At 34.0% G+C, this 27,970-nt stretch overlaps 15 protein-coding genes across 15 annotated transcripts; 9 read left to right on the top strand and 6 right to left on the bottom strand.

The window, feature by feature from the left end:
* The first annotated feature begins 806 nt into the window (after positions 1-806).
* Positions 807-2,041, top strand: BX664DRAFT_331606 (uncharacterized protein). The gene is made up of 3 exons (XM_051545167.1): positions 807-1,002; positions 1,205-1,398; positions 1,494-2,041. Exons 1-3 carry the CDS (start codon positions 894-896, stop codon positions 1,884-1,886), a joined length of 696 nt encoding a protein of 231 aa, XP_051399708.1. The 5' UTR covers positions 807-893; the 3' UTR covers positions 1,887-2,041.
* Positions 2,042-2,158: 117 nt separating this feature from the next.
* On the top strand, positions 2,159-3,659 carry BX664DRAFT_331604 (uncharacterized protein). Its single transcript, XM_051545166.1, has 7 exons — positions 2,159-2,316; positions 2,397-2,436; positions 2,535-2,614; positions 2,674-2,766; positions 2,826-2,952; positions 3,015-3,148; positions 3,221-3,659. Exons 1-7 carry the CDS (start codon positions 2,281-2,283, stop codon positions 3,383-3,385), a joined length of 675 nt encoding a protein of 224 aa, XP_051399707.1. The 5' UTR covers positions 2,159-2,280; the 3' UTR covers positions 3,386-3,659.
* Positions 3,660-4,100: 441 nt separating this feature from the next.
* Positions 4,101-7,733, top strand: BX664DRAFT_331599 (oxoglutarate dehydrogenase, E1 component). Its single transcript, XM_051545165.1, has 6 exons — positions 4,101-4,812; positions 4,889-5,124; positions 5,227-6,112; positions 6,215-6,487; positions 6,559-7,064; positions 7,139-7,733. Exons 1-6 carry the CDS (start codon positions 4,152-4,154, stop codon positions 7,688-7,690), a joined length of 3,114 nt encoding a protein of 1,037 aa, XP_051399706.1. The 5' UTR covers positions 4,101-4,151; the 3' UTR covers positions 7,691-7,733.
* Positions 7,734-7,950: 217 nt separating this feature from the next.
* BX664DRAFT_331591 (uncharacterized protein) lies at positions 7,951-8,576 on the bottom strand. Its single transcript, XM_051545164.1, has one exon. It carries the CDS (start codon positions 8,560-8,562, stop codon positions 8,122-8,124), a length of 441 nt encoding a protein of 146 aa, XP_051399705.1. The 5' UTR covers positions 8,563-8,576; the 3' UTR covers positions 7,951-8,121.
* A 433-nt stretch (positions 8,577-9,009) lies between these two features.
* Positions 9,010-9,488, top strand: BX664DRAFT_122712 (uncharacterized protein). The gene has a single exon (XM_051539766.1). The coding sequence runs from the start codon at positions 9,028-9,030 to the stop codon at positions 9,238-9,240; it is 213 nt and encodes a 70-aa protein (XP_051399704.1). The 5' UTR covers positions 9,010-9,027; the 3' UTR covers positions 9,241-9,488.
* A 79-nt stretch (positions 9,489-9,567) lies between these two features.
* On the bottom strand, positions 9,568-10,998 carry BX664DRAFT_263067 (S-adenosyl-L-methionine-dependent methyltransferase; the record flags this gene model as incomplete). Its single annotated transcript, XM_051540751.1, has 6 exons — positions 9,568-9,709; positions 9,779-9,927; positions 9,987-10,457; positions 10,514-10,647; positions 10,707-10,795; positions 10,922-10,998. 6 exons carry the CDS (start codon positions 10,996-10,998, stop codon positions 9,568-9,570), a joined length of 1,062 nt encoding a protein of 353 aa, XP_051399703.1.
* A 147-nt stretch (positions 10,999-11,145) lies between these two features.
* Positions 11,146-12,251, top strand: BX664DRAFT_349300 (S-adenosyl-L-methionine-dependent methyltransferase; the record flags this gene model as incomplete). Its single annotated transcript, XM_051547597.1, has 3 exons — positions 11,146-11,407; positions 11,460-11,560; positions 11,625-12,251. 3 exons carry the CDS (start codon positions 11,146-11,148, stop codon positions 12,249-12,251), a joined length of 990 nt encoding a protein of 329 aa, XP_051399702.1.
* Positions 12,252-12,421: 170 nt separating this feature from the next.
* BX664DRAFT_349299 (uncharacterized protein) lies at positions 12,422-12,878 on the top strand (the record flags this gene model as incomplete). Its single annotated transcript, XM_051547596.1, has 3 exons — positions 12,422-12,568; positions 12,678-12,738; positions 12,796-12,878. 3 exons carry the CDS (start codon positions 12,422-12,424, stop codon positions 12,876-12,878), a joined length of 291 nt encoding a protein of 96 aa, XP_051399701.1.
* Positions 12,879-13,089: 211 nt separating this feature from the next.
* BX664DRAFT_331576 (armadillo-type protein) lies at positions 13,090-17,751 on the bottom strand. Its single transcript, XM_051545163.1, has 19 exons — positions 17,701-17,751; positions 17,522-17,605; positions 17,347-17,448; positions 17,203-17,275; positions 16,907-17,129; positions 16,580-16,817; positions 16,380-16,530; positions 16,220-16,317; positions 16,000-16,119; positions 15,839-15,934; positions 15,583-15,744; positions 15,046-15,504; positions 14,884-14,985; positions 14,537-14,738; positions 14,210-14,469; positions 13,992-14,139; positions 13,671-13,904; positions 13,421-13,595; positions 13,090-13,369 (listed from the first exon to the last, which is right to left on the bottom strand). The coding sequence occupies exons 1-19, from the start codon at positions 17,710-17,712 to the stop codon at positions 13,192-13,194; spliced, it is 3,117 nt and encodes a 1,038-aa protein (XP_051399700.1). The 5' UTR covers positions 17,713-17,751; the 3' UTR covers positions 13,090-13,191.
* A 129-nt stretch (positions 17,752-17,880) lies between these two features.
* On the top strand, positions 17,881-18,455 carry BX664DRAFT_331571 (uncharacterized protein). The gene is made up of 2 exons (XM_051545162.1): positions 17,881-18,092; positions 18,172-18,455. The coding sequence occupies exons 1-2, from the start codon at positions 17,918-17,920 to the stop codon at positions 18,222-18,224; spliced, it is 228 nt and encodes a 75-aa protein (XP_051399699.1). The 5' UTR covers positions 17,881-17,917; the 3' UTR covers positions 18,225-18,455.
* A 191-nt stretch (positions 18,456-18,646) lies between these two features.
* Positions 18,647-20,286, bottom strand: BX664DRAFT_358489 (uncharacterized protein). The gene is made up of 4 exons (XM_051548040.1): positions 20,189-20,286; positions 19,378-20,099; positions 19,106-19,283; positions 18,647-19,034 (listed from the first exon to the last, which is right to left on the bottom strand). The coding sequence occupies exons 1-4, from the start codon at positions 20,248-20,250 to the stop codon at positions 18,815-18,817; spliced, it is 1,182 nt and encodes a 393-aa protein (XP_051399698.1). The 5' UTR covers positions 20,251-20,286; the 3' UTR covers positions 18,647-18,814.
* An 80-nt stretch (positions 20,287-20,366) lies between these two features.
* Positions 20,367-22,152, top strand: BX664DRAFT_331567 (proteasome complex subunit Rpn13 ubiquitin receptor-domain-containing protein). The gene is made up of 7 exons (XM_051545161.1): positions 20,367-20,546; positions 20,640-20,658; positions 20,721-20,783; positions 20,888-21,219; positions 21,296-21,558; positions 21,652-21,903; positions 21,992-22,152. Exons 1-7 carry the CDS (start codon positions 20,443-20,445, stop codon positions 22,060-22,062), a joined length of 1,104 nt encoding a protein of 367 aa, XP_051399697.1. The 5' UTR covers positions 20,367-20,442; the 3' UTR covers positions 22,063-22,152.
* Positions 22,153-22,338: 186 nt separating this feature from the next.
* On the bottom strand, positions 22,339-24,358 carry BX664DRAFT_296242 (major facilitator superfamily domain-containing protein). The gene is made up of 8 exons (XM_051542192.1): positions 24,210-24,358; positions 24,124-24,137; positions 23,809-24,037; positions 23,660-23,735; positions 23,543-23,587; positions 23,165-23,482; positions 22,819-23,058; positions 22,339-22,738 (listed from the first exon to the last, which is right to left on the bottom strand). The coding sequence occupies exons 1-8, from the start codon at positions 24,330-24,332 to the stop codon at positions 22,476-22,478; spliced, it is 1,308 nt and encodes a 435-aa protein (XP_051399696.1). The 5' UTR covers positions 24,333-24,358; the 3' UTR covers positions 22,339-22,475.
* Positions 24,359-24,382: 24 nt separating this feature from the next.
* BX664DRAFT_331565 (MBOAT, membrane-bound O-acyltransferase family-domain-containing protein) lies at positions 24,383-26,113 on the bottom strand (the record flags this gene model as incomplete). Its single annotated transcript, XM_051545160.1, has 2 exons — positions 24,383-25,100; positions 25,204-26,113. The coding sequence occupies 2 exons, from the start codon at positions 26,111-26,113 to the stop codon at positions 24,517-24,519; spliced, it is 1,494 nt and encodes a 497-aa protein (XP_051399695.1). The 3' UTR covers positions 24,383-24,516.
* Positions 26,114-26,250: 137 nt separating this feature from the next.
* On the top strand, positions 26,251-27,506 carry BX664DRAFT_331564 (V-ATPase proteolipid subunit C-like domain-containing protein). Its single transcript, XM_051545159.1, has 7 exons — positions 26,251-26,395; positions 26,473-26,485; positions 26,613-26,695; positions 26,763-26,838; positions 26,906-26,936; positions 27,007-27,091; positions 27,154-27,506. The coding sequence occupies exons 1-7, from the start codon at positions 26,330-26,332 to the stop codon at positions 27,292-27,294; spliced, it is 495 nt and encodes a 164-aa protein (XP_051399694.1). The 5' UTR covers positions 26,251-26,329; the 3' UTR covers positions 27,295-27,506.
* The last annotated feature ends 464 nt before the right edge of the window (positions 27,507-27,970 follow it).

Here is a 27,970-nt window from a genome sequence, read left to right as displayed (position 1 = left end):
ATCTCTTTTTTTTCCTTTTCCAACTCAATGATACTACATGCAATGATGTTTCTCTACTACCTTCGTATGTTTGATCAAAATTACCATAGATTGATTGATAATTTCAATCCAATCAAACTTTAATCTTCTTATTTTCAATTTCTCACACCTGTCTTTTTTTTTTTTTTTTTTATGAGTATAGCTGGCTTTGGAAGGAAGTGTGCGGGACCCTTGATGAATCAAATCTCCAGAATCAATCCATTCGCCTGGTATCGTCATTCACCGGATTATCATCATGGCAACATTATTTACGACATGAATGATGGTATGTTCATCAATAACAGATCATGGTACCCACGAGTTTGGGTTTTATTACAGGATATTGTTTTCCTTCTCTTACACCATTTCAAGCCGTTCTAATGTTTATGACATAGAAAGGATAGTTATGAATTTTTTTTTTTTGATCACGCATCAGATAAATGCACATCTAAATAAACCCACTTGTTTTTTTTGTTATTATTATTATTATTTTTTCAAAAAAAAAATATTTTTTAGTATCATTTCTTCCTTACATCTAGATTGATTTAACTTTTTTCTTTCTCTTAAAAAGAGAGTTAAATTAATGTCATAATCAATGGAAATTGATCAAAAAATAAAAAATAAAAAAAAGTGGGCCTAGTATCCAGTGCCGATCACCATATATGGAAGTTTGCCATGGGCATAAAGGATGTATATGGATTTACTTTTGAAATAGACAATCAACCGAACAACCGGTAGATCACATATAAAAGAAAGAAAAAAAAGAGAGGGTTGCGTTTTGTCTTGTATTTTTTTTTTTTTACATCAACCATTAACCCCTTCCCATTCCTTTCAATTGTTCGATCTTTTTTCTTTATTTTTCTATTATCATCATCATGAAATTTATTTATTTTACTCTTGGTCTTGCTTCTCTTTGGTCCATTTGTGTCAATGCTGGTCTTACTGGAAGTGCCAACATTACACCTCAAGATTATATCGGTCTACGTAAGTCACAAAAAAAAAAAAAAAAGAGCAATCACTGGGAAATGCAATTGGATTTCATTGCAAGGATGGGCTTGTATGAATGATAATTGATTGTATTGATGACATCTATTTCCTACGATGATGATGTTACCATGATGATGGTTCACATGATGCTACGATAACAACAATGGGTTATTTACCATGTTATGCCTTTTATGTATAGCTGCTGCTGCATTAGCCACCAATCCACCTGCCTGTGGAATGCCATATGCTACTCTTGACTTATCGCGAATCACTGCTGTGCAGAATTTGAACGCTGGTACTGATTGTAACAAATGCATCAAGGTTGTCAATACAAAAGATCCTTCCAAATTTGTCTATGTTCTTGCAGTGGATTTGGGTGGATCAGGATTGGACGTAAGTTACGTTTATTAAAAAAAAAAAAAAAAAAAAAAAAAAAAAAAAAAAGATAACATTTGATTACTGATACTCAATCAAACCATTCATTATAGTTGAGTATTCCTTCATTCAAGAAACTGTTTGGACAACAATATGATGCATCCCCTGCAAGTTGGTCAGAAACGAACTATTCTAATTGTGCTGGCATCTATAGTAAAGGAGCTAGTCCATCCAGTGGCAAACCAAAACCTACTAGTACCACCATCAAACAACATACTACTACCACACACAGGCCCGCTACTACTACTATTACTCATGCCAAGGGCAATCATACTCGTAAACCTATACGCAAACCTACCACACATAGCAAACCAAAGCATACTCACAAATCAACATGCAAGCATACCAGACATAATAAGGCAAAACCTACTCGTAAACCTAATCATCATCCCAAGAACAAGAAGAAGTCAACTGCCAGTCGACGTAAACATCATCATCATCACTAGTGATCATTGATTATATATAATTCATGACATGGTATTTCCTTTTTTATTTATTTTCTATTTTCTCCTATATCAGCATCGATATTTTTTTTTTTTTTGGTGGGAACATCTTATTATGTATAATTAACCAATAAAATCCATCAGAATTTAAAAAAAAAAAAAAAAAAAAAGAATTCTACATCAAGAATCAAAAAACGATTGTCAAAATAAAAGGCATATCAACCGGGCTCAGAAAAAAGTAACTGTCTTCGAATTTGATTGGTTGATTTTACGTAGGGGAGTAGGCTTAAAGAATTCTTTTTTTATTCTACTACTTTTTTTTTTATTTTTTTTTTCTTTCCTTTCTCCTTGTTTCTTAACCAAACCCTTGTTTTTTTTATTATATATATTATATACAATGGCTACAAACACTCAAGAGTTTGGTATTGAAATGGTAAAAAGAATGAGATGTATACACACTGCATATAAGGAATGGGGTTATCCGCAGTATTGATGAATGATTTTCTTTGATAGACATCTGTTCCCAACGAATACCTGAAGGATGTTCTCCGAGGTATCCATTTGTTCCTTTTTTTTTAGTATTATTATTATTATTATCTGGAAAGGCTTTAGTCATTCAACTCATTTTTTCTTTCTTTTTTTTTCAAATAGCTCTTTTACATTCAATCTTCTTTCATCGACTACTGGTGAATGTCACTCCTCGGGAACTACGTGTTTTGGATACTACAGTGGTAAAGAAAACAAGAACTTTGTATAATATTGCGTAAATACTAAGCTTTTATTTACCTAGTCAATTACAGATAGTCGAGAGGTGGAAAACTTGATTGAAGACAAAGCCAATGAATTCATTCAATCACTTCAGACGAACATTAAACAAGGCAAAGTAAGTTGAAACTTACGGATGCTCAGTATTTAATACTAATTTTCATTGATTGATGATAGATCGCTGTCTTATTTTATGAAAAAAGATTAAAGAAAAATTGGTTTCAATTCTCTAAATCTGAAGAATTCGTTTGTTGGGAACAATGGGCTTTGACAATTGGATTAGCTTATCCGGAAACAGAACAAGGTAAAATGAATGATAAAAAAAAAAAAAAAAGGATATTCAAGTCTTTCTTTTTTGAAAAATAGAACGACAAAGAGTTCAAAAAGCATGCGAACATCAATTATCACAATGTTTACTCAGTATTCTCAAACTGGCAAATGATCACAAGGAACATATACCATCCATCACTACCACTGATGGTAATCCATTTCCTTATCAGGTAATGAATAAAAGGAAAAAGCCAAATAAAAAAAAAATCTTATTGATGATTATTATTATTTGTTATCTATAGATTGCTATTCCTTCAAAATCTGAATCCTGGAGTTCTATGATCAAACGATTACTTGTGACCGATGCACCAATGACTGATACCTTCCAACCTACAATATCACGTTCCTCATCATCCTCCACAGTTGGATCCAATCGACCTCCTGGTTCTTCCAAATCCGGTTATTGATTTTTTATTATATTATTCCATCCTTTTTTATTATTATTATTCTTATGCGACCAATATATAGGTCCCTTATATTATTATTTGTATTTGATTTTGATCTCTCCACCTTTTTTGTATATAGTTTCACTCTCTTTTTTACTTATATATCTTTAGTCATTTGATATCCATTGTAGTTTACGTTTGTTTTTAATGCATTCAATAATAATAACAATAATAATAAAAAAAAAAGAAACAAAGGTTATCGGGAAAATGTTTTTTTCGGATGATTCGCATCATATTCCGAATCTACTTCGCTTCTTAAGGAAAAAGACGGGAAAGTGTATTGGAACTGACTAGGCGGCACCTGAAAGAATTATTCGGTGTGCAAATGAATGTTGCTGACGATACTATTAAAAGAAACTATAGTGCTATTGATCATCAGAAAAAGGTACTATGACAATATAATCATATAGAAGAAAAAAAAATATATACATATTTTTATTCTATATTATTTATGAATGATTTTTTTTTTACTATAACAAGAAAAAAAAAAAACTAAAATGATTTACCTTTTATACATTCACTACAAACGGGTACTCTATTCTTCCGACCTACGGGCCCGTACGGTATTAAGGCTCCGTCTTGCCCTCAATTTCTCTTTTTTTCTTTCTTACTGAATCAAAGTCACTATAAATTTCTTTTTTTTTCAATTTTGTTTTCCCCAGTTTTTTCCTTCACTTTTTTTTTTTTTTTCTTCACCCTTCTCCCTCCCTTTATCTATTTATACATAATGTATCGTCTGTCAGCACTTTCTCGTGCTGCCAAACCTCTTGTCCAGCGCAACATCCATATTGCACGACCTTCATCAGCTCTTCGTACCACTTCCATTGCTAGCTTCCATACCAGTCAACAACATTTTGCCAAGACAACAAGTGCACCCGAAGCTACTGATGCTTTCTTACAAAGTGGTGCTGGAAGTTATATTGAAGAAATGTATGAAGCATGGTTAAAGGATCCTTCTTCTGTACATTTGTCCTGGCAAATTTACTTTAAGAACATGGCCAATGGTGTTCCTTCTTCCCAAGCTTATAGCCCTCCTCCTACTCTTGTTCCTTCTGCCAGTGCTCGCTTGCCTACTTTGCCTGGTGATGGTTTGGCTAATGCTGCTAATGCTTCTTCCAAGGATGTTATTGAACATATGAAAATCCAACTTTTAGTTCGTGCTTATCAAGTCCGTGGTCATCATATTGCCAATCTCGATCCTTTGGGTATCCAACATGCCGACTTGGACAGCTCTACTCCTCCTGAACTTGAATATTCTTATTATGGTTTCACTGAAAAGGATCTTGATCGTCAATTCAATTTAGGTCCTGGTATCTTACCTGCTTTGGGAAATAATGAAAAGACGATGACTTTACGAGAAATTGTTGATGTATTGAAAAAGATTTACTGTAAGTTTATAAAAAAAAAAAGAATGGGATGGATGTTGTGAATAATAAAATTTATTTTTTTTTTTGGTTAATATAGGTGGTTCCATTGGTATTGAATATATTCATATTCCTGATCGTGCTCAATGTGATTGGATTCGTCAACGTATTGAAAACCCTCAACCTTACAAGTACTCAGTCGATGAAAAACGTGTCATCTTGGATCGTCTTACTTGGTCTGATTCTTTCGAACGATTCGTTGCTTCAAAGTATCCCTCTGAAAAGCGTTTTGGTCTGGAAGGTGGTGAAACTCTTATTCCTGGTATGAAGGCTTTGGTAAGTACAATATATATATAGATAAACTTATATAAGAAGGGGTAATTTGATTTGTGACCAAATGAACTAATCGATATCCTTTTTTTTTTAATTTTATTTTAGATTGATCGTTCCGTTGATCTTGGTGTCGAATCTATTGTTATTGGTATGCCTCATCGTGGTCGTCTCAACGTTCTCAGTAATGTCGTTCGCAAACCCAACGAATCCATCTTTTGTGAATTCAGTGGTTCTTTGGAACCCTCTGAAGAAGGCTCTGGTGATGTCAAATATCATTTGGGTATGAACTACGTCCGTCCTACTCCTTCTGGTAAGCGTGTCCATCTTTCTTTGGTGGCCAATCCTTCTCACTTGGAAGCTGTCGACCCTGTTGTTCTTGGTAAGACCCGTGCTCTTCAATTCTACGGCAAGGATACCGAAGGTAAACGTTCTATGTCTGTTCTTATGCATGGTGATGCTGCCTTTGCTGGTCAAGGTGTTGTCTATGAAACTATGGGCTTCCATGATTTGCCTGCTTACTCTACTGGAGGTACTATTCATATTGTTGTCAACAATCAAATTGGTTTCACCACTGATCCTCGTTATGGTCGATCTACTCCTTATTGTACTGATATTGCCAAGTCTGTCAACGCTCCTGTGTTCCACGTCAATGGTGATGATGCTGAAGCTGTTACCTATGTTATGCAATTGGCTGCTGACTGGCGTCAAACTTTCCATCGTGATGTCGTCATTGATCTTGTCTGTTACCGTAAGCATGGTCACAACGAAACTGATCAACCTATGTTTACTCAACCCAAGATGTATGAAGCTATTGCCAAACAAGTCCCTGTTGCTCAAAAGTATGAAGAGCAATTGAAGAAGGAAGGTACTTTGTCTGCTGAAGAAATCGGTGCCAACAAGAAACGTGTATGGAATATTTTAGAAGAATCTTATGCTGCTAGTAAGGATTACAAGCCTACTTCCCGTGAATGGTTGTCTAGCTCATGGCCTGGTAAAAAAAAAATATATATATAAAAGAATAATGATTTTTTTTATATTTACTATTAAATGTATACTAACATCCTTTTTCATATGATATTTTTTTTTCCTTTAGGCTTCAAGTCTCCCAAGGAATTAGCTGAAGAAATTCTTCCTCATTTCCCTACTGGTGTTTCCACTGAAACTCTCCAACAAGTTGGTAAAGCCTTGACCACTTTACCTCATGATTTCAATGTTCATCGCAACTTGAAACGTATTCTTCAAACTCGTGAAAAGAATTTACAAGCTGGAAAGGATATCGATTGGTCTACTGCTGAAGCTTTAGCTTGGGGTAGTTTGCTTTTGGAAGGCAAGCATGTCCGTGTCTCTGGTCAAGATGTTGAAAGAGGTTGGTTTCAAAAAAAAAAAAAAAAAAGAGATATTGAATTAATGAATCTATCTTGTTATAATGAAAAATAGGTACCTTCTCTCAACGTCACGCTGTTTTACATGATCAAAAGACTGATAGCAAATACACCATGTTGAATCACATCTCATCTGAACAAGGTGCCTTGTCCATTTCTAACTCTTCATTATCTGAATATGGTGTCCTTGGTTTCGAATTGGGTTACTCCTTGGTGGATCCTAATTCTTTGGTTGTTTGGGAAGCTCAATTCGGTGATTTTGCTAACAATGCTCAATGTATCGTGGATCAATTCCTTGCTGCTGGTGAACAAAAATGGCTCCAACGTACTGGTTTGGTCATGACTTTACCTCATGGTTATGATGGTCAAGGTCCTGAACATTCATCATCTCGTATTGAACGATATCTTCAACTTTGTGATGACAACCCATATGTTTACCCCTCTCCTGAAAAATTGAACCGTCAACATCAAGATTGTAACATGCAAGTTGTATATGCTTCCACTCCTTCTCAATACTTCCATGTTCTCCGTCGTCAAATCTGTCGTGAATTCAGAAAACCTGTAAGTGACCAAAAAAAAAAAAAAAAAAAAGTGAATAGAGATGATGATGATGAATTAACTTTTTTTTTTGATAGTTGATTCTTCCTTTCTCCAAGGCTATGCTTCGTCATCCTTTGGCTCGTTCTTCTTTGGAAGAAATGACAGGTGATAGTCATTTCCAATTGTATTTACCTGATGAACATCCTGATCATTTGGAAGCTCCTGAAAAGATCACCAAGCATGTTCTTTGTACTGGTCAAGTCTATTATAGTTTGTTGAAGGCTCGTGAACAAAACAAGATGACTGATATTGCCATCTCTCGTGTGGAACAATTGAACCCCTTCCCCTATGAACAAATCAAGGAACACGCTGATAAGTACCCCAATGCTGAAATTGTATGGTTGCAAGAAGAACCTATGAATGCTGGTGCCTGGCAACACGTTCAACCTCGTATCACCACTGCTTTGTCACAAACTCAACATCATGCTGGCAAACAACCCCGTTATACTGGTCGTCCCCCTTCTGCCTCCGTTGCTACTGGTAACAAGAAGAAGCATTTCCAAGAAGAATACAACTTTTTGAGTGATGCTTTGATTGGTCAACCTACCAAGCCCAAGGAAATTGAAGGTGGTGTCCCTGTTTGGTAAATCTGATATAGTTAATTAAGGGATTAGAACTACATATTAGTTTTATTTTCTTTTTTATATTATTATTATTATTACTATTTTATTTCCTTCCTATACTTTTTTTTTTTTTTTTTTTACTATTATTCTTATTATCATCCTATATTCTTCATGATCTTCATTTTAGTCTCTCTCCAATCATTTTTTTCTTTATTTTGGATTATTTTTGTTTCATCATCATATTACAGAAACAGAATAAACATGTACCTATACTATTTTTTTTATTAAGTAAGAGTGAAATGTGTGTATATACTTTTTTTTTTATTATGGGTTGATATATGAAAAATATAAGATATGACATCTGAGGGTAACTGTAGTATCATTGGTGTGTGTAAAAGAGATATTTTATAAAATGAATGGTGGAAACTGTACATATATAATAATAATAACAATGGTTAAAGTTGGTCAACTTGAATGAACTCGTGAAGAATCTTGGCAGGTTGGCCTTGTTTGGGCATGATAATGGCGATGAATCCTTGGACGATCGGGTCGGTGACAAGAAGAGATGGTTCAGATAATAAACGTTGGTTCAGTTCCAAGAGTGTACCGTGAACAGTGGCAAAGACAGGCTCATTGTTGATCCGTGCCACCATTGTACCAGGGGAGACTTTGGTCTTGATAAGATCCATTTCCAATTCCACAGTGATATTGTCAGTGGGTGGTAAAGAACGTAAACCCATGACCACAAGTTCATTAGGTGATCTTCGCAAGTACACCGATTCTAATTTCTTGTGTATGTAACAATCATAATAACGGTCTAGATATTTCTGAGGATCTTGATTCCAACCAGCTGTCATGGCCTTACAAGCATCTAGATCATAGTCAGGAGACGACATATATTAAAAAAAAAAAAAAAAAAAATTGGGTACAGAAAAGAAAGGAGACAAACTACTGCAGCTCAGACACTGCCTCAATTTTTTTTTTCTTTTTTTTTTTTGGATAAGCCCGATGTGGCTGGGAGAGCAGTGCCACGCTTCATACATAGACATGTTGCGGGAATGGATTGAATCAAATCCTTTTTTTTAATACCATGTCATTAAAATATATATATATAATATCGTTTGTAGAATAGACTAAAAATGAGCTACACATATAAAATGTAGAAACTATTCAAACATGATTAGGAAAGTAATATGGCTAGTGAGCAGCAGATGATGGTGTTACAAACCACCCCCGCCTCAATACCAAATATAGATGAAATCAGCTTTTTATTTTTATCTCTTCATCAACTATAAAAGGAGGGGACGGATTAGTTTATTTTTTCTTTCTTTTTTTTTTTTTTTTTTTTTTTGTACATTATCATGACAAAAGGAATAGAATGGGTTTATGCAATAGGATCATCATGGAATAGATGTGATCCAAATACGCAAAGAGCAATTGAAAAACTATGGGCAAATGATGCTGCTGGTTGGATCAAAAGCCCATCCTTTGGAGATTACGTTTATGTAGACACTACTGAACTCTCTTTAACATATGGTACTTATTCTTACACCATAGCTAGACGTTGTTGTTAGATTTCTTCCTATCTGATTCCATCATTCACACACTCATCCTATCTATGTCTTGTTCTAATATGCATATTCTCTCACAAATATGAACATACTTCAATCTGTCTCTCTTTTTTAGTCTCATCATCATCATCTACATATCCCTTATCGAAATCATTCATAACATGCATAAAAAAAAATAATAATAAAGATATGTCTACTCTTGTATGATCCTGTATTCCTGTTTTGGCATAGATACTTTGATTGTTTCATTCTACATATTCATAACTATAAACAATGGATTCAATGGTATCATTTTTTTATTGTATAAATACACATAGCATATAAAAACGATTATACTAAAGATTTTTCAATCCCAAATGAACTGGCAAATATATCCTTGAATTGTTTCGATTTGTATGCCCAAGCCACACAGTAATGATCAGAGAGTAGTTTCCATTCTTCAATTTCATCCAACATTTCTAGTTTTGCAATCCTTTGAAAAAAAAAATCATTAGCATTACAACGCTATTTTTTTTTTTTATTCATCATCAATACATTTTACCTTGTTCGTTCCTGAGATGTCAAGATATTGTCATGTATTGTATTGATATCAACAGCTTTGGCATAATTCCATCCTAAATCAAGAAATCTTCGCTCTTGATGTTCCAAGCTAGGAAAAGCATGAATTCCTTTCAGTTCAATATTTCGGATCTAAAATAATAATAATAGATGAATACATTTCTTTTTTTTTTTTTTTTTTTTTTTGTTACCAACAAGTTTCGAATCATGGTCTTGCCAAAATTATCATCCGGTCGAATTTGTTCATAAAGAGCGAAAGCACAATCAGAGAGTGAGGTAGATATCCATTCCAAAATAGAGGTGGCACTTTCAGGAGGCAAATAAATAAATACGCATTCAGAGATGAAGAGTGTAGGGGCATTCTTGTCAAAGCCATGAACTTGTAATCTTTCCACTATTTGATCCCATTGTCGCAAATCACCACCAATCAGATGATAATCATGACTAGACAATTCTGCTCCACCACGTTCCAAACGTATACCTTGTTCCTTGTTTTCCTCAGATGAAAGATGATCATTGCCCTGTGTCATGATATCTTGTAATTCCTTGCGTTGCTTGATGATACGTGCCTTTTTGACAATGTTTTCAGGAAAATCAACTTCAAAATAATTAGACAAAGTATGTTTCAATCCAGTATTCGTTTCAGTATCCAAACCACCTGACTAATAATAGAAAGAAGTGAATCATGCTGGATCACTTTTTTTTTTGCTTTGATTACCTTGATCATGAAATATCTTGTATCAAAACCAGCACCAAGACTAATAATTTGCTTCTTGTTGGATATGGTGGAACAAGGAAGAGATAAGAATTGGCGTACCAGAGTATCAAGAGCACAGTTTCGTATATAAGAACCTGTAGATAAAAAAAAAAAAAGGGTCAACCATCATGGATATCCTTTTCTTTTTATTTACCTCGGTTGATAATAGGCATGCGTTTAGTGGGTCGTTTTACAAAATATTGTACAAAAGGATCTTGAAAATAACCTAGTCGAACAGCCGATCTATTATATATGTATACGCGTTTACCATGGTGGCCATAAAAAAAAAAAAGGAAGAGATAAAAGAAAGAATCAACAAATTACACTAATACTAATTAGCTATTTTTTTTTTATTATTATTATTCTTACAGGCGACTGACAGTAGCATCATCATTGGTTGAGCGAATAGCTTCATCTGCTGGATCTTTTGAAGAATCGAATGACATACAGTATGATGCAAAAGTATAATGAAAGAAAAGAACAAAAAAGCAGCGGCGTTTTAATGAACCAGCAGAAATATTAGATTTTTTTTTTCTTCTTCGAGGGGAATCCCTTTTTTTTTCTTTTTTTTTCTTTTTTTTTCTTACTTTTTTATGTTTGCTGCTTTATCCCGTTCAACAAGATCAAAAGGACTCTCCTCTATATATTCTTCTTCTTCTTATTTTACTCTATGTATAAGACCATTGACAACATTTCAACCAGGTGATTTTTGCATTCTGCGTCATATCAAGTCTAACCGAAAATACTTTATTGGTCCTTTGGAGGAAGAAGGAATTCGACATGTCAAAGGTGGATCTATACGACATAACCAACTGCTCGGTATACCTGTACGATCCATCATCAAAACTCACAATGGTAATAAGACCTAGTATTCTAATTACAAAAATATTAAATATTTATTCTATAGATTCAACAGGTTATATGGCACACTTTCCAACTTTGGATGAATATGTTGTGAATGTACCAAGAGCATGCACTCCAATCTATCCAAAAGATGCCTGTACAATAGTAAGTTTATTATAAAGAATGATATAAAAAGTTGGATCGGCTTATTTTATTATTATATTGTTAGGTACAGTTATTAGACGTAGCGCCTGGTCATCGTATCCTTGAAGCCGGAACAGGGAATGGATCATTGACATTACATTTAGCAAGGGCAGTGTCAGGTGGAGGCCACATCGACACGGTGGATATGCGGGATACTCACTCTAAGACAGCTCAAAAGCACATTGAACGATTTGAACGTGGAAAATATCAATCCTTGGTGACATATTGGGTTGGCAAACTTTCAGATGTATTATCAAAAAACGTAACGACCCTACACACAACAGAAGAGATGTATGATGGCGTTGTATTGGATATGCCCGACCCAAGTGAAGAACTATCAACCATCTTGCCTCTTTTACGGAACGATCGATTCATAGTATGTTATCTACCAAACATGACTCAAGTATTGGATTTGATGCAGACCATTCAAGATATGCCTTTGTTTATGGAAGAGTGTTTGGAAGCAGAATGGAAAGAATGGGATATACGACCTACTTTTATTCGCAATTCGATATCCTTGGACGAAAACACAACTACTACTACTACTATGGATGGTGCAAAAGCCTGGGTGTGTCGTCCCAAGAATTTCGATGTTAAGGGTCATACTGCCTTTTTGGTCAAGTTACGAAAATGCTGTTCTCCTTCTGCATGATTCTATCCCCTTTGAATGATATCCTTTTATAGAATAGACTAATGTTTCTTTGTACAATACTTTTTTTTTTCTCACCAATAAAGTCCAAAATATTTGTTTTTTTTTTTTTTGTCTCCTTCTCTTTCTCCTTTTTTCTTTTGATATTATTATCCCGACATATCCTGCACAACATGTCTTCTTTTCCATACTTACCAACATCATCATCGTCATCATCTATAGCATCATCAGCATCATCAGTATCAGCATTATCAGCTTCATTACGTTCACGTCCTTTATCGGATCATCCACAACGCAGTTTATTTAACTATGTCGTCATGGTAAAAACCACTGAGAAAACTGGGCAAACCTTGGGAAAAATTGAAATCATCGGAAAAGTCCTTTTTTTTTTTTTTCTCACACGTTTGATTTCTTTTATTTTTTTTTTAGCATCAAAAGAATGATACCAAATTAAATTCACCTGAATTTTTATTAAATCATGAAAAACAATGTAAGTAGTTATATATTATTATTATTATTACTGATCTATCCTTACATTCATTATTAGCTGAACGTCCAAAAAAGGAAGGTGCAAAACCCACCCAACATGGTCCCATGGCTGAAACTATACTGATGGGTCAATTTTTATGAATTTCAACAAAAAAAAAAAAAATACATACCATATATAAATATCTATTTTATTTCCCACTTGTATCAATCTTATCAAAATAAAGAAAACGATCTTATCAACGATTAATAAACAAAGATATGTCATATATGGAAAATTGATAGGTAACAATGGACTGAAACGGTGGTGTGATCATCAGTTATGTAATACATTTCATCACGTTGCTCTACATAGTTTCTCATCATCATAAAAAAAAAAAAGATACAATCATCCAAATCAGGAACGTACATCTTTTATTTTATAACAAAATGATCATAAAACTAACTAAAGCTAAAATTACATATAACGTAATAATTCCAATTCTGCGTCTTGTTCCTCTTGTTGACGTTGATTTCCAGCATCAATATCATCTACCTGTCGAATGTCGAGAAGAAAGTCATATAAATCGGTCTTGAAGCGGTCATGATCTCCGCTGTATTCAAACATTCCCATCACCAGCACCGTAATTTGATCCCTAATACAATGAATGAATGGTAAATGCATATTCATCATAATACAAACTTACTTTTGTAACAAAGGAAAAGAATGCATGAAGAATGATTGAACATAATCTTGTAAAAAGGTAGTATTGGACATCAAAGGATTGGCAACAGACGAAGTATCAAAGACTTGGGTATAGATGTCACCATTTTGTACCAGTTCAAGCATTCGTGCCAAGATTTGACTATTTAAATCAAGTCCTATCAATCAAAAAAAAAAAAAAAAAGAATCATTATTTCCCATCTATTTACCAGTTTTGTAAATGAATTTCTTACCACTTTCATAATCTGGGTCCACAGTCACTGTTAACAAGTCAGTCAAAATACGTAGATAATAAGCTTTGTAAAAATCACTTGCTAAGTCCTCATCCTCAACTTCACTAACAAAGTTGATCCAATTGTAACAAGTTTGTAACGCCAGTTCGGAGATATCACGATTGGTATGCTTGATACCCCATAACATACTGTCAACAAGAATTGACAATAACGTTGGTGGTAGGTGAAGAAAATCTAACAAATTGTATAAAACAAAATCATCATGGAATCAATTTCCATCTTTATTGTCTTTTTTTTTTTTTTTTTGTTCTTGTTGCTTACCTAATAAATACCGATGAGACATGGAGAGTAGCAAATTGTAAAACCCTAATCGATGATCTGGGAAATCACTGAAATTTTGTTTGATCATCATCAAAGTAGGCTCAAACAATTTTTCCAAAATAGTACCCAGGAGTTGAGGCCATAAAACCTAATAAGAATAAAATTCATAAGTTCCTTTTCGGATGAATTAAATATGGACTAACGATATATCACTCTACCTTCAGGTTAATGATGAGCGATTGAACCAAAGACAGAATCATAGCTTCAGAACTCTCCCCAAGAGCACGATAATCATCCAATATCACCTGTACTAGTTGATACAGTAAAGAAGAATCCAAAGTAATCATCACTGTCCCGTCATCAGCATCTCCTTCGTTTGTTTGGTCATCGTTTGGTGTAAAAGTCACTTTGATCAATTGTATGATTTCCTGTTTGATTTTTTTGCACCATCTTTTTTCTATCGGGTCATTAGAACTATCTGAATAAAAAGAATGATATACATGGATGTCAACTTCGTTAATTGCTTTTTTTTTTTTATCATGTACCTGTTGATCGCATAAATAAACTTATCGCTTGATAAATATGGATAAATATACCAAGGAACCGATGGAGAATTTGCTGATATCGAGATCTTTGTTGACTAGCAACTACATAATTTAATCTGAGTATCCGCCAAAGTGATTTCAATCTATCGATCGTGGTCGCTCCATTTTCCAGCTTAAAGGTTTCCCAATCTTGAGATAAGTTCTATAAGGAAATATAATGTATATGATGGTAAAAAAAAATACATAAATATAAATTTGCAAGTGTGTCAGTCATCCATTTTCGTCTCTTCCTTCCCTATATTCTTCATGCCAGTAATGTAATATATCTTAACGTAATATATCTTTACCTTTATAGAAGTGTTCAATAATGCGTCGAATGCTTGATTTTGTTCATCCTTACTGGGCAGAGCGGCAATCAAACGGCTAACGCCACCATATACAAGTTCCATCTATCAATAAAAATAATAATGAATCTTGAACTATCTTATTGCCAAATCATTTTCATTTACCTGAGATATATCAAGATCCAAATGACCACTGTTGATATCACGTATGACAATCCATAGAATGGGAAATTCAAAATCACCTAGTTTTGTGTTGGCTAGTGTACTTGGACATCCTTGACATATCTTCATAAAAGATTCACAAGCCATATCCCGCACAACAGGAAGAGGATCGTGCATATATTGGAGTAACCTTGTCAGAATCAGATTCAAAAAAATAGGATGAGTATCCGAAAATCGTATATAACGTGTTCCAATATACACCAAACAAGAAACAATCATATAGGAAGCCTCAGATGTGACCATGGATGAGGATGATAGCGGATCATTCAAAAGCTGTATCAGATTTTCCAATACAAGTGACAAGAAGCTGTTTTCAACATGTTCGTCCATAGAACCAGAAATTGACCCAATAGCCCAACAAAGTTTATTCATATCCATCAAAGTCCATTGTTTTGATTGTGTCTAGACATAAAAACGTTAATCAAGTATGCCCAAATAGAAAACAAATCTTTATGTAGAGATTAATTGATTTGTGCTTACCAAAGATATAAGTTTGCCTTGGAGGAAAGTAATGGTTCCTTGTGTATCCAACTGTGTCAAATTAGATAGTACTTTTCCCATAGATTGAAATATAACAAATGTATCACTTCCTTTGATATATTCCTTGGTCACTTCACCTTCATCATCTTCAACGAGGAGTACCTATCAAAATACATAATAATATTCAACATCACGAGTCTGTGCATCATCGAAAAAGCGAGATAATTGTTCAATATCGTCTTATTATTACACTTACCTCATCAGGTGGTAGCATATGTTCTAATATCAATTGTCGCAGATCAGCCATCAAAGATTGTAAGTTCTTGCAAAGAATATCGACATGTCTAGTGGTCTACAGTGGAAGATAGATATTGATCAGTAAAAACATAAATTGGTCTCTTTTTCTATCACGCTTACAAGTTCTTCCCAATATTCTAAGCATGTTTTCCAAACTTCAAGGTCATTGATTTGTGAAAAACGAAGTAGATAGGTATGCGCCACCTGTATAAGAGAAGGATCACAAAAGGAATACAAAGTCTATAAATAGGAATATGTGAAACAATAAAAGTTTTATTATGGTGAGAAGCATAATGCCTTACGTTTTATTTTCTAGCATAATTGTTGACATTGGACTTACGGAAACATGTTTGGATAAGATGGTTGTAAAGAAAAGTGTAGATTGATAGATAAATAATTGAGCGGGACTGCCATCATCCTGATATAAAATAGTAACATCTACAAAGGAAGGGATAACTATTGTTAATGCAATCACAAGACATGTAAATATATTCATTTACCTTGATGTATCGGTAATACTTTTTGAATATAATCAATGACAGCAGTATATATACCAACCGGGAGTGGCTTCATTTGTCCGGAATCCAAAGATAGAGGCAAACCCACAATCGTTGTAAAGCATTCCATCACTAAAAGTCGGTTTTCGGGTAACTTGAAAGAGAATAAGAAAATGGTTTATTGTGCTTCTTTTTATATTTACCAATGATATAAGAGTAGGGACAAGTTGAGTTTCTGAAATAAACTTGTGTGGTATCCAACTAAGAAGGCGAGAGACAGTTTCCAGTGTTGCTTGTATAAGAGTAGATGGAGCCGTCTTGCTTGTAAGTACCTGTTGACAAAGACCAAGTATCATGACAACTTCATCTTTCATACGAGACTGTAATTTATGACTTCTTGCCATCGTCAACTGATCCTTGGAATAATCAAAAATTTCTTCACTATGAGTTCAGCATTATAAATAAATCAACAATAAAAAAAAATGAGTACTTGCGTATTTTTTTTTTTTTATTCTTTCTTGTTTGATTACCTAAGTAATTTCAATATCCGCATATTGTTTTCGCATAAAGAGAGGTTTGTTTGACTGGACGCCACAAGTTCAGAAATCAGGTCAGGCCAGTTCTGTGGCCAATCCTTCTTGATTATTTGCACCAAGACAGTATTTAACTTTGCCATCAATATCCGTTCCAACGCGTTCAAATTTGGAGTACATGAAATCGTGATCACCAATTGTACAATATAGTTTCGAATACCTAATGAAATATATATCATATATAACATCCATTTTAAAAAAGAAAAATCGATTTTTAATTTTTTTTTCTTTACTTAGTCGAGTATCCAAAGGGACCGTATGCCATCGAACAGTAATAAAGTCGTCAAGAATTCGTAACGCGAGAAACTACAAGCCAAAAAAAAAAAAAATCGATATATTAATCAAGATATATGACCGGATTAATTGTTCAGATATACTTTGGTACGTAAATTCTGAGAAGTTTCTAGGATAGTAGGTACATGTTGCCAGACATCAGGAAGGTGTTGAAAAGTAGTGAGAACGCGCTCAGCTTGTTTTTGCTACGAGTCAAGTAAAGAAAAGGTGAGTTTTATCAATGTTAATATATCAATCATTGTATTGTTATTCTTTTACCATTGTAGATTCCCCAGTATAAAACGCTTCGACCGCCGTATCGAGAAGTGCAACATCGAGAGGCCCTTGCGACTCCAAAAGATTCTATAGAAAGGATCCAGTATAAGCAGTCCACATACTTACGTTTTCTTTTTCTTTTTCTTTTTTTTTTTGTAATATCAATAGAAGAATAGCAGTACCTCGATGTTCATGAATCCAAATTGAGTATAGTACGAGGAGTAGGGAAAAAGAAAGAAACAAAAGGAAAAAAGAGATAGACTTCATGTCAAAAAGATAAAAAGTCTCAATGGGATTGAAATACCGACTGCTACTACAGAAAAAAGTGGCAAAAAAAAAAAAAAAAAAAAAGGTTTCCTTTTCTTCCCTTCCCGCTCAGTTCTTCCAATTTACTAGATCATGCCAAATAACGAAGGATTCCCATTCAATCACCACAGCAATACCCCCAGCAAAGCACCTCAATCTCATAGATGTAATGAACACCTCGAAGACGTATTAAAAGGATTATCGACCTGGCCAATGGATGTAGCTGCTCCTTTCCATATCTTTTTAGAATGTTTGAAATCAAAGCCAGGTATATAGAAAACAATATATCGATCATATTCTCTGTATATTCATCTCTTTTTTTTTTTTTTTTATTTTACTGATCATAGGTGAAGAACCACCCTTATATTCAAAAACCAATTCTGAACAAGATCCCAAATAGTAATAGTAGTAGGCATTTATAGTTGTAGCTGTAGTTTACTTTCACCCCACTCTCATATATATCTCCTTATGGATACAAGCTTCCTCCCTCATATTACATATCCATTCTTCTCTCTCTGTCTTGAAACACTAAAGTCATTTTATATAGAATACTTCATAGAATTGTACAATAGTTTAATATCTCTTTATTTTATTTTGATATGCACAATAAACACTCTAGTCCTCGATTAAAGCTTTTCGAAATCAAAGTTATTTGTAGATGTTTATGATAGATAGTTTTGATAGTTTAAAGGATAATTTGACAACAATGATGATGATGATATTAATAATACTGATGATATTAATGACAACGATGACGTTCAATGATATTTGATAGGGATCAATAATGGTAGATGATGGTTGATGAGCTGGTATTAACAAGACCTATTCTCTTTTTTTATTATTATTATTATTATTGTTATTATTATATGGATAGATAAAATATGTTTCAAATGAATCAAACATAAAATACTCTAATAGAATAAATGTGTGGGTATCGTCTAACTAAGTTTAGGTAGCTATATATATGTATGAGTGTGGAGTGTCAACAGATCAAACAGAAGGAAGAACAATATCAGATATACCATCACCTTGGAGACGCAAGAAGGAGACACCTTCTGCATTGCCTACAAGGCCTATCAAAAACGCGGGATGTGAGCTTGGTGACTGAGTATTTCGAATGGCACGGTATGCATCATGTTTGTATGGCAATCCATAGAGTTGACTGAATAGGTAGTTGAGATTAGATGGCGAAGGGAGTGGATCATTCATACTATTTGAAAATAAATAAACAAGTTTTAGATCAAAAGATAAAAGATGAGAAAGATGAATTCAATAACTTACTTGCCGACAACAACACGATAATCAGGTATACCTGGATCACGTTTCTTCCATTTCGGATTTGGTTTATAAACATCCCATGTTACTGTATAAAAGGGTTTAGAAGCATCTTGATCTTCAGGAGACAAACCAAGATACCAAGGCGTAGATGATATCGTTTTTAATCTTGAATAAACAGAATCTGAAAAAAGAAAAATGTAAATGAATAAAGGTTCATCATCTTCTTTGTGTCATTCATTTATCTCCCCCATTCCCTCCTAATATCGTTTACTTACTATACTGACGACATTCATAATGTCGTATCAAAGGACGAGTTGATAATAATCCTATCGACCGACTCATCGTATGAATCCAAGCGACGAAACGATGCCAGATCATACCAAAGAAAGACTTGCAGTTTTGTTTCCAAGATGTTAACCTCGCTGTTGCTGGTGACGATACTAATGACTGATCGACAATGTTTTGCTGTTGTGAGGAAAGGGTTGATCGTTGTACATTATACCCCAGTCGTTTCAAATATGCGTATACTTGATACTTTTCAAAAGTTATCCAACCATCTTTGGAAGCAAACATAAACGAACAGAAATCTTCAAAAGTCAATATTGTGTCGTCATTGTTGTTGATGCTGATTCCCGTAAGATCTGATGATTTCGAAGTGGTTGCTTTCAATGCTGATTCAGGTTTGGAATAAATACAAAGGGCACGTCGATTCATCAACCAAGCAGCTTCTTCTAGATAGAGTACCATATTGCCTTGAAAGGAATGACCCATATATTGATAATGTGTTCCTTTTTTTTGTAAAATGGTCGTGATCCACGGTTCATGGTTATTATCGGTAGCAGTAAGAACGCCAATACTATGTTGAGCTGCCAGAGGTTTAGTTTCCCCCACCAATTCGAATAAAACTTCTCTTGACTTGTCAACCATTGCTTGTTGACCAGGAGTATTATCAGGTGCAAAATTCTTTGAGCCACGTTTGGGAGCTTCACCGCGTTTCCTAAAGGAAAAGAAAAAGAATCAGTTCGGTTATTCATATAGATCATGATATAATATATATTTGTATTTCTTCTTTTTTTTTTTTTTTACTTTGTTTTCCCGAGTAGTGTTGAAAAGTCAGCTACTTCGTCAGCTTGATCTTCTTCATTCATGATTTCCAACAAAATAAGATTTAAAAAAAAAAAAAAGAGAGAGCAAGTGGTGATTTTCTACAGTTTGTCCATTCGTCATAAGTACAAGCAAAATTTCCATCCCCGAAACCAGCAAGTGAGCAACAAAAAAAAGTTTAAAAAAAACAAAGCCAAATCTGTCCTTTTCTTTTCTTTTCTCTTATAGACTCGACTATGGCCATGAATCTTTACCAACAGCCTGAAAAGCATTTAGTTCAATTCAATGCTGGAAAATGTACTCGTGATGGCAACTTGCTCAAACCTGATCTTCGAAAAGGGTAAGCCACTAAATATAGAAATATATATTTAAACAAGTGTACACGTAAAATAACTAATTACTTTTTTTTATACTCTTTTTTATTACAACTTAGCATGATTTACATGGATCAGGTAACAAATAGAAAGGAACTTGAAAAGACCACAATCTAATTTTAGTATCTCTTATCGATTAGGGTGATGATCAACTGATGCATTTCTATTGGAAAGAAAGGAAACACAATAGTCAACCTGAAGATGTAAGTGTGCTTCTCTTCTTTTTTCCTATCTTTGGAATCTGATCTTGATAAAACAATGCTTTTATTGACGAATAACAAAAATATACTTGATATTTTTATATTAGGATCTAATCATTTTCCCTGATGAAGCAGAATTAGTTCGTGTACCTGAATGTACAACCGGTCGTGTTATCTTACTAAAATTCAAGACTTCTAGCCAACGACTCTTTTATTGGATGCAAAAGTTGGATGATGATATGGACGAGCAGATGATTCAAAGAGTCAATCAACTTATCAATGATCCTTCTTCTGCCATGGATGACAGTCAAATGGATATAGACTCTTCTGATCATAGTATAGAAATGGAATTGATGCAACGATTAATGGGATCTGCTGGTCAAGGAAATTTAACGGAAGAAAATCTTTTGGAATTGTTTCAACAAGCTGGTCAACTAAGGTAATAATAATAATAAAAAAAAAAAACATGGAAAGAAAAATAGAAATCAATGAGTTATTTATATCATCATTGAAAGTAGTACTGCCAACTCTGGACCAAACGATGATGACGATCATACCGAAATGGACAACAACACAACCAATGCCACTGTACCATCCACTACTGACACAATCACTTCTACTGCTGCCACCACGACAACAAGCGATACAACTGAACCTTCATCTCAAAATGAACAACCAGTACAATCTCAACAAGAGTCTGAACCAGCCATTTCTAATGATTCTACAGCACAGTTTGAACAACTACAATCGTTGATGGAAAGTATGCAACAATCTCAAGGTAAATGAATAGCGATAAGAGTGTATGATAATGACACAATGGAATTGATTGGATGATGACTGATTATATCTTTTTTATTATTTTGTTATCCAGGATCAACTTCAATACAGTTAGGAGACGTATTGACCAATCAAACCTTGTCAACATTACTGAGCGATAGTCAAGTATGCAGTAGTTTGTTCCCCTTCTTACCTGAAAATTCTGAACGCACACCTGAAGAAGTCCAACAAGTGGCCAGATCACCTCAATTCCAACAAGCTTTACAAAGTTTAACCGCTGCACTTCAAAGTGGTCAATTAGGGCCTCTATTGACTCAACTTGGATTAGATCCCTCTGCTGGAAATGGTAATGATTGTCAGCAAGTGAAAAGCTAATAAAGAAAACAGAGAGAGAGAGGGATTGCTAATTTACCTCTTGTTATTTTTTGATATAGGTGTGGAGGCGTTTTTGAAGGCTATTGAAGATCAAGCAAGAACAAAGGAAAACTCTATGGATGAAGATTAGAAATATAAATGATTAGTTTAATTAAATCTAATTAGATGTGTTTATTCTTTTTTTTTTAATGAAATAAAGTGATTCATCCATTGAAATGTATCCTATTTTGTATGTCATGCATGATAAAATGACAGTAATGTCTGAAGATGTAAAGTGGCCAAAAGAAAGTCAGAAGAGAAGTTTAATGCATAGATGATCACTGTTTTGCATAAATGAAATGATCTATCTATTATGTATAGAACGCAGTAGTACAAAAAAAAAAAAAGGAAAAAAAAATAAATAATACGGTGATGAGTTTATTACATAATTAAAAACAAAGGGACAGTTGGATAAAAATAATGATGATGATGATAATATAGGAATGATGATGTAAAATGCAATGAAACTTAAGTCTAACAAAACTAATATAAATATATCTATGTCTATACTTTTTTGAATAATTTCCATCCACCACGTTGCACTCGCAACCAAAAAGCAAAAATGGAACCAAGGACAATGACGGATCCAGACCAAGCTGCTGCATATTGATAATTGGGAGGTGTTGACTTGTTCATGAGTGCAGTAGCAATAGGCACACCAAATAGATAACCAACAGTATTAGTCAAATAGAGCAAACCAACTGCCTGATTGATATTTTCCAATCCTACTACTTGAGGTTGTACCGTAGGAAAGAAAGTGACGTATCCTAACGTATAGTAATAAAAAGAGAAAAAAAATAGAGTTGAATTGATAGGATAATAATAATAATAATAATAATAGTGTTACCTCCAGAAAAGACACCATATAAAACAGCAAAAGCCCATAAAGTAGCTTCATTGTGTACATTCATCCAGATTAACAAACAAGACAAACCAGCAAAGAATGCACAGATACATAAACTATTAAATCGACCTAACTTGTCGCCCATATAACCTGTACCAATTCGAGCGCATGCATTGATGGCAGACATAATAGCTGATAAATTGGCGCCTACCCAAGGATTCAATTGTATACTATCCGCGTGTGCTAAAAAGAAGAAGAAGGAAAGAGAAAGAAAGAAAAAAGAAGAGAGATGTTAGTTAGTAAACTTTTTTTTTAAATATATCTTCATGATCACTAATAAATTACTTACAAGGTAATAGATTAGATGGCGCCATGTAACCAAAAGTAGTAATGAGACCAACCATAAACAAAACACAGAATTGAGGATTTTTGAAAAGATACCAACTAATGATACCTTTTTGTTGTTCTTGTTGTTGTTGTTCTGTTTTGATGGTGTAATTTTCTTTGCCTAAAGGTCGAACTAATAGAGTTGCCAGAGAAAGCAGGAAAAAACAAATGATGCCATCTACACGTAAAGCCCAGCGATAACCCATAGAAGGATTCTTAATGATGGCTTGACAAATATTGGAGAGGATTAGACCACCTACACCACTTCCAGCCATTGCACCTATATAAAGGTATAAATATAAGAAACTTGTATCCAAGATCTCTCTCGTTTATAACTTACATCCAATAGCCAATCCACGACGTTCAGAAAACCATTGAGCAGGTCCTGATGAATCAAAAAAAAAAAAAATTGAAATTGTTTAATCTAACACTTATAATAAAGACCCAAAAACTTTACCAGTAATACAAGGAAACCAGATAAAACTACTTCCTAAACCAAATAGTACACCTTGAGACAAGAAAACATGCCAAACCTTTTATTTTTTTTAAAAAAAAAAAAAAAAAAAAAGTTCAGTTTCTTCATCTGATCCATATATATTTTATTACCTGAGTTGCAAAGCTAGCCAAAATCAAAGCGGCTGTACAAAGAATGGTACCTGTACCTAACATATACATGTAACCCATTTTCTTCATGACTTGTCTATTAATGGGTCCTAGGATAAAAAAGAGAGCCACACAAATAGATCCAATCCAAGATAGTACGTTCATATTGCCAGGATACACCGCTTTATTGTAGTAATTGAGAAAAAGACCAAATGAATAAGTATTACCAAAACTACACAAATGAAGTACATTAGTTCATATTGCTATGTCATAATATACAGTTTCTAATAATAAGAATAAAAATAATATATGACTCACATTGCAAATAAACCCTACAAAAAAAAAAAGAGTGATTCATTTATAAGTATCAATACATTTTAAAAAAAGAAAAAAAGTCAACTTACCAAAAAGGAACCAACCACAATGAGCCAAGCTCGTTTACCACCATCAGGAGGTCGTAATTCTTCATGGTCATGTATCGAAATAACGTCCTCAATAGGAATATCTTTTTCCGAGGGAGGCTTCATTATCAATACAAAGAGATAGTGTCAAAAAAAAAAAAAATGACAGAACGAATTGGATGATCATAAGAAAAAGAAAAAAAGAAAACTTTATTTTGAAATAACGACGACTGGGTTCACAATTGGTAAAAAGAGGTGAACCGAATCCAATGGCCATACATCTATGAGATATAAAAAAAAAAAAAAAAAACTATTCTACTTTTTTGTTCTTGTTTGTTCTAACCATATGTTTTTTGGGTAACATTTTATCACTAACCAAAATCAATGGAATCAAAAGATGACCAATAAAATACACACTTCGATATGCAGTCCATGCTTTGCTTGTTTGTAGAAGATCAAATCCAACTACCGCATAATTCAAAGTCATCGAACAAGTCATCCAGGCCAATCCTTTCCAAATACACCGATATATCGAATTCTTGCTGATCAAAGGAGTTACCACTGGCATCAAATGTCGTCGAAGAACACTTTCACATTGGGTATAGAGGAATTCAAGTGAAAATGTCGTAAAGTAATTGAAATGGAATCCATGCCAGACAGCTAAAAAGAAGAGTGAAGCACCTTGAGAGAGAGATTTGTTTCCAAACCATTTGAGTCGTTTAAACACATAATACTTGGTCCATAAATTGGTATTAATATTGAATGATCCAATCACGTCATCAATAGTTGTTGCTGTTTCGTATTGCAAAGGTAAAGTATTAGCCAATCCACCAAATTTAGCATTGCCTTCTTCATCCTCTCCATCATAAGTAATACCAAATAAAGCACATGCACCTATATAAATAGAAAAAAAAAAAAAAAAAAAAAAGAGAGAGATGAATATCACATGTCTATATATATATAATATATATAATATATATATAATATATATACACACCTTCTGTTAATAACCAAATACCAAGATACTTGTTGTAGATAAATTTGCCAGTGACCAAGAATGTCCAGCATCGTCGCAAAAAGGGTAACTGTTGATATTCACTTGTCAACAAGTAAGAGGAAGGATAACTGGCGCCAACTAATTGTTGCATTCCGAGATAAAAGATAGCCAAAAGAAGACAGCGCACCATATAACGACGTTGAGCTTTATAAGTTTCATCCCAGTCAGTCACAGTCTTACCCAAAAAGTTTGGATTATCCACCCAACGACGGTATAAAGAAAAGGAGAACTGAGGTCCAACAAGAAAGGCAGCAGGGAAATAACAATAAGCCATGACTTGTTCGAATGGAGGTAAAGTGTAAAGAGGAGTATCGATATCAAAGGACATGGGGAGGCTGTTGTTCGATACGGTAGTTCCTGGCTTGCTGTTGACCTTGTTACCTCCATCCATATAGTCAAATCCGAATCCCATAAGTCGCAAGCAAAGAATACATTGAGGCATCGTCCAAGAAATATCGTATTCGTCTGTTGCCATGTAGTAATAACCACCCAAAAGATAAATTGCATTGGTGACCCATACGAGTGCACAAGCAGCTACCCGGTTCTGTAAGCTTTCACCCACAAATAAACAGATCCCATAACTGAGTGCGGTTGTCACAAGAGAATGAATAACTGTCCATCCACTGAAAGAGACCGAGAGTAAAAGACCAGTAATCAAAATAAAGGTATTTCTATCACTTGCTGTAGGTTGATACTTGCTTTGATTGATCTTGTCATTAGGATGATGTATATAGAGTTTATCATAGTAAAAAGCTGCTACATAACCTAGAATAACAGTCAAAAGTAAACGTGCCGTGGATTCAGGTATTCCTGTTAACCAATAAATAGAATAACTGATAGGATACAGCATTTAAAAAAAAAAGAGTAAAGGAAAAGAAAAGTTGTTTTTTTTTTCCAGTAAAGAGGGAAGGGGACGTAGTAGGAGTTTTAAAAATCTCCATCAAAGTTTGGGCATGTAAAAACAGTATTTGAAACGCAAAGGAGGTCTTTTATTTTATTTTTCTTTTTTTTTTTTTTTTTTCCTGTCTTTCCGTTGTCTTCTTTCAAACCAAAAGGAATTCTCGTCATGGATGTCTCTGATTATTGTCCTGCATATGCTTCCTTCTTTGGATTTGCTGGTGTATTTTCTGCTGTAAGTAAACTGTGGAATAAAAGTTTGATGACTTTTGTCTTTTTCAATTAAGTTAATACTCTTTTTTTTTCAATTAGATGGCGTTCAGTAGTAAGTCTTTCTCTTCGTCTCTCTATCTCTTTCAACAACAAAAACTCCTTTTTTCAACTATTCATTATATATATCTACTTCATCATGCTTATCACTCCTTTATTTTTTATTTTTATTAATAATATAGCACTAGGCGCTGCATACGGTACCTTCAAAGCTGGTATTGGTATTGCTGGTATTGGTCCTTTCCGTCCTGAACTTGTTATGAAGGTATGTAGATAGATATTTACTTTATATACTTATTACTTATTTTTTCCATTTGTTAATTTTTTTTTAGTCATTGATTCCAGTTGTTATGAGTGGTATCATTGCTGTCTATGGTTTAGTGGTGGCTGTTTTACTATCGGGTCAACGTAAATATATTCTTTTTAATAACTAAAGTAACTTATAAACTTATCATTTTATATCATTCCTTTCTAGTCTCTCCTACTGCTGGATATTCATTATTCTCGTAAGTGTGACATATATATATATATTTGCTTATAACAAAAAAAAAAAAATCTAATCATGTTTTTTATTAGTGGATTTATTGCTCTTGCCGCTGGTCTATCTGTTGGTATGGGTGGTTTGGCAGCAGGGTACGCCATTGGTATAGTGGGTGATTATGTAAGTAAAGAAAATAATGATGATATTATTGTTATCTGACATTCTTTATTTTTCTTTTATAGTGTGTTCGTGGTTATGCTAGAGAAAGTCGATTATTTGTCACTATGGTTCTCATTCTTATTTTCGCTGAAGTGCTTGGTCTTTATGGATTAATTGTAGCTTTGATTCTTAATGCAAAGGCTGACAATGGTATTTGTGGATAATTCTCTCTCTTTTTTTTTTGTCTTTTTAGTTTAGGTTAGTTTAACTTTATTTCATTCTTGCCATCACCCTATGTTTCTCATCTATACACATACACGCTATCACATAAATACACGCGCAGAAAACATTCACATACACTTTTTTTTTATTTGTCAATAGGACTTGTCACTTCACATCCAATAAAGTATACTATATTTTTTGAATGATACCAAAATCAAAATACTTTGAAATTCTTTTTAATATAGCTAAAGCTTCACTATTCTATTTGAATAAGAAAAGAATACTATCTGGATCATTATAAACATTATAAACAGAGTTCTTTATACTATCCTACTAATTAGGGCTAACCACACTAAATTGATCTAATACGGTTCTAACACGATCACGCACATCCAAATTGGGATCCTTTTCCATTTCTTGTAACTTTCTTTCTACACCTAGTTCTCGTAGTCGTCGTACCCGTTCCACCACAGCTGCATATAAAATAAAAATATAGTATCTGTCAATAAGATTTTCATAAATATAAAAGGATAGCCTTTTTTTTTTTCCTTGTTTACCGTTTTCAGCTTCATCCGAATCAGGCCATGTCCAATTTAAGATACACCAAACAGCACCAAGACGAACAGATGGGCTATCGTGACACTATATAAAAAAGAGTGAGTCTTTGATTATCCTTTT

The sequence above is a fragment of the Halteromyces radiatus genome, assembly GCF_025201355.1.
Source record: "Halteromyces radiatus strain CBS 162.75 chromosome Unknown BX664scaffold_4, whole genome shotgun sequence".
Classification (NCBI taxonomy): domain Eukaryota; kingdom Fungi; phylum Mucoromycota; class Mucoromycetes; order Mucorales; family Cunninghamellaceae; genus Halteromyces; species Halteromyces radiatus.
Note: the sequence above shows the minus strand (reverse complement) of the source record. Positions and strands in the feature narration are given on the sequence as shown.

Coding starts and splice junctions, on each gene's coding strand:
- BX664DRAFT_331606 (XM_051545167.1), top strand. CDS start 894: ATGAAATTTATTTATTTTACTCTTGGTCTTGCTTCTCTTTGGTCCATT. Junction 1,003..1,204: donor TCAAGATTATATCGGTCTAC/GTAAGTCACAAA, acceptor TTTTATGTATAG/CTGCTGCTGCATTAGCCACC. Junction 1,399..1,493: donor TGGGTGGATCAGGATTGGAC/GTAAGTTACGTT, acceptor CATTCATTATAG/TTGAGTATTCCTTCATTCAA.
- BX664DRAFT_331604 (XM_051545166.1), top strand. CDS start 2,281: ATGGCTACAAACACTCAAGAGTTTGGTATTGAAATG. Junction 2,437..2,534: donor CCTGAAGGATGTTCTCCGAG/GTATCCATTTGT, acceptor TTTTTCAAATAG/CTCTTTTACATTCAATCTTC. Junction 3,149..3,220: donor GTAATCCATTTCCTTATCAG/GTAATGAATAAA, acceptor TGTTATCTATAG/ATTGCTATTCCTTCAAAATC.
- BX664DRAFT_331599 (XM_051545165.1), top strand. CDS start 4,152: ATGTATCGTCTGTCAGCACTTTCTCGTGCTGCCAAACCTCTTGTCCAG. Junction 5,125..5,226: donor TTCCTGGTATGAAGGCTTTG/GTAAGTACAATA, acceptor ATTTTATTTTAG/ATTGATCGTTCCGTTGATCT. Junction 6,113..6,214: donor GTTGTCTAGCTCATGGCCTG/GTAAAAAAAAAA, acceptor TTTTTCCTTTAG/GCTTCAAGTCTCCCAAGGAA.
- BX664DRAFT_331591 (XM_051545164.1), bottom strand. CDS start 8,562: ATGTCGTCTCCTGACTATGATCTAGATGCTTGTAAGGCCATGACAGCT.
- BX664DRAFT_122712 (XM_051539766.1), top strand. CDS start 9,028: ATGACAAAAGGAATAGAATGGGTTTATGCAATAGGATCATCATGGAAT.
- BX664DRAFT_331576 (XM_051545163.1), bottom strand. Junction 17,130..17,202: donor CCCTTTGGATACTCGACTAA/GTAAAGAAAAAA, acceptor ATATTTCATTAG/GTATTCGAAACTATATTGTA. Junction 16,318..16,379: donor AGTATTACCGATACATCAAG/GTAAATGAATAT, acceptor CTTCCTTTGTAG/ATGTTACTATTTTATATCAG.
- BX664DRAFT_331571 (XM_051545162.1), top strand. CDS start 17,918: ATGCCAAATAACGAAGGATTCCCATTCAATCACCACAGCAATACCCCC. Junction 18,093..18,171: donor ATGTTTGAAATCAAAGCCAG/GTATATAGAAAA, acceptor TACTGATCATAG/GTGAAGAACCACCCTTATAT.
- BX664DRAFT_358489 (XM_051548040.1), bottom strand. CDS start 20,250: ATGAATGAAGAAGATCAAGCTGACGAAGTAGCTGACTTTTCAACACTA. Junction 20,100..20,188: donor ACACTACTCGGGAAAACAAA/GTAAAAAAAAAA, acceptor CTTTTCCTTTAG/GAAACGCGGTGAAGCTCCCA. Junction 19,284..19,377: donor TTATGAATGTCGTCAGTATA/GTAAGTAAACGA, acceptor TTCTTTTTTCAG/ATTCTGTTTATTCAAGATTA.
- BX664DRAFT_331567 (XM_051545161.1), top strand. CDS start 20,443: ATGGCCATGAATCTTTACCAACAGCCTGAAAAGCATTTAGTTCAATTC. Junction 20,784..20,887: donor ACAATAGTCAACCTGAAGAT/GTAAGTGTGCTT, acceptor TTTTTATATTAG/GATCTAATCATTTTCCCTGA. Junction 21,904..21,991: donor AGATCCCTCTGCTGGAAATG/GTAATGATTGTC, acceptor TTTTTGATATAG/GTGTGGAGGCGTTTTTGAAG.
- BX664DRAFT_296242 (XM_051542192.1), bottom strand. CDS start 24,332: ATGAAGCCTCCCTCGGAAAAAGATATTCCTATTGAGGACGTTATTTCG. Junction 23,588..23,659: donor CTGGTTTCCTTGTATTACTG/GTAAAGTTTTTG, acceptor TTGATTCATCAG/GACCTGCTCAATGGTTTTCT. Junction 23,483..23,542: donor TCGTGGATTGGCTATTGGAT/GTAAGTTATAAA, acceptor ACCTTTATATAG/GTGCAATGGCTGGAAGTGGT.
- BX664DRAFT_331564 (XM_051545159.1), top strand. CDS start 26,330: ATGGATGTCTCTGATTATTGTCCTGCATATGCTTCCTTCTTTGGATTT. Junction 26,696..26,762: donor GTCCTGAACTTGTTATGAAG/GTATGTAGATAG, acceptor ATTTTTTTTTAG/TCATTGATTCCAGTTGTTAT. Junction 26,839..26,905: donor TGTTTTACTATCGGGTCAAC/GTAAATATATTC, acceptor ATTCCTTTCTAG/TCTCTCCTACTGCTGGATAT.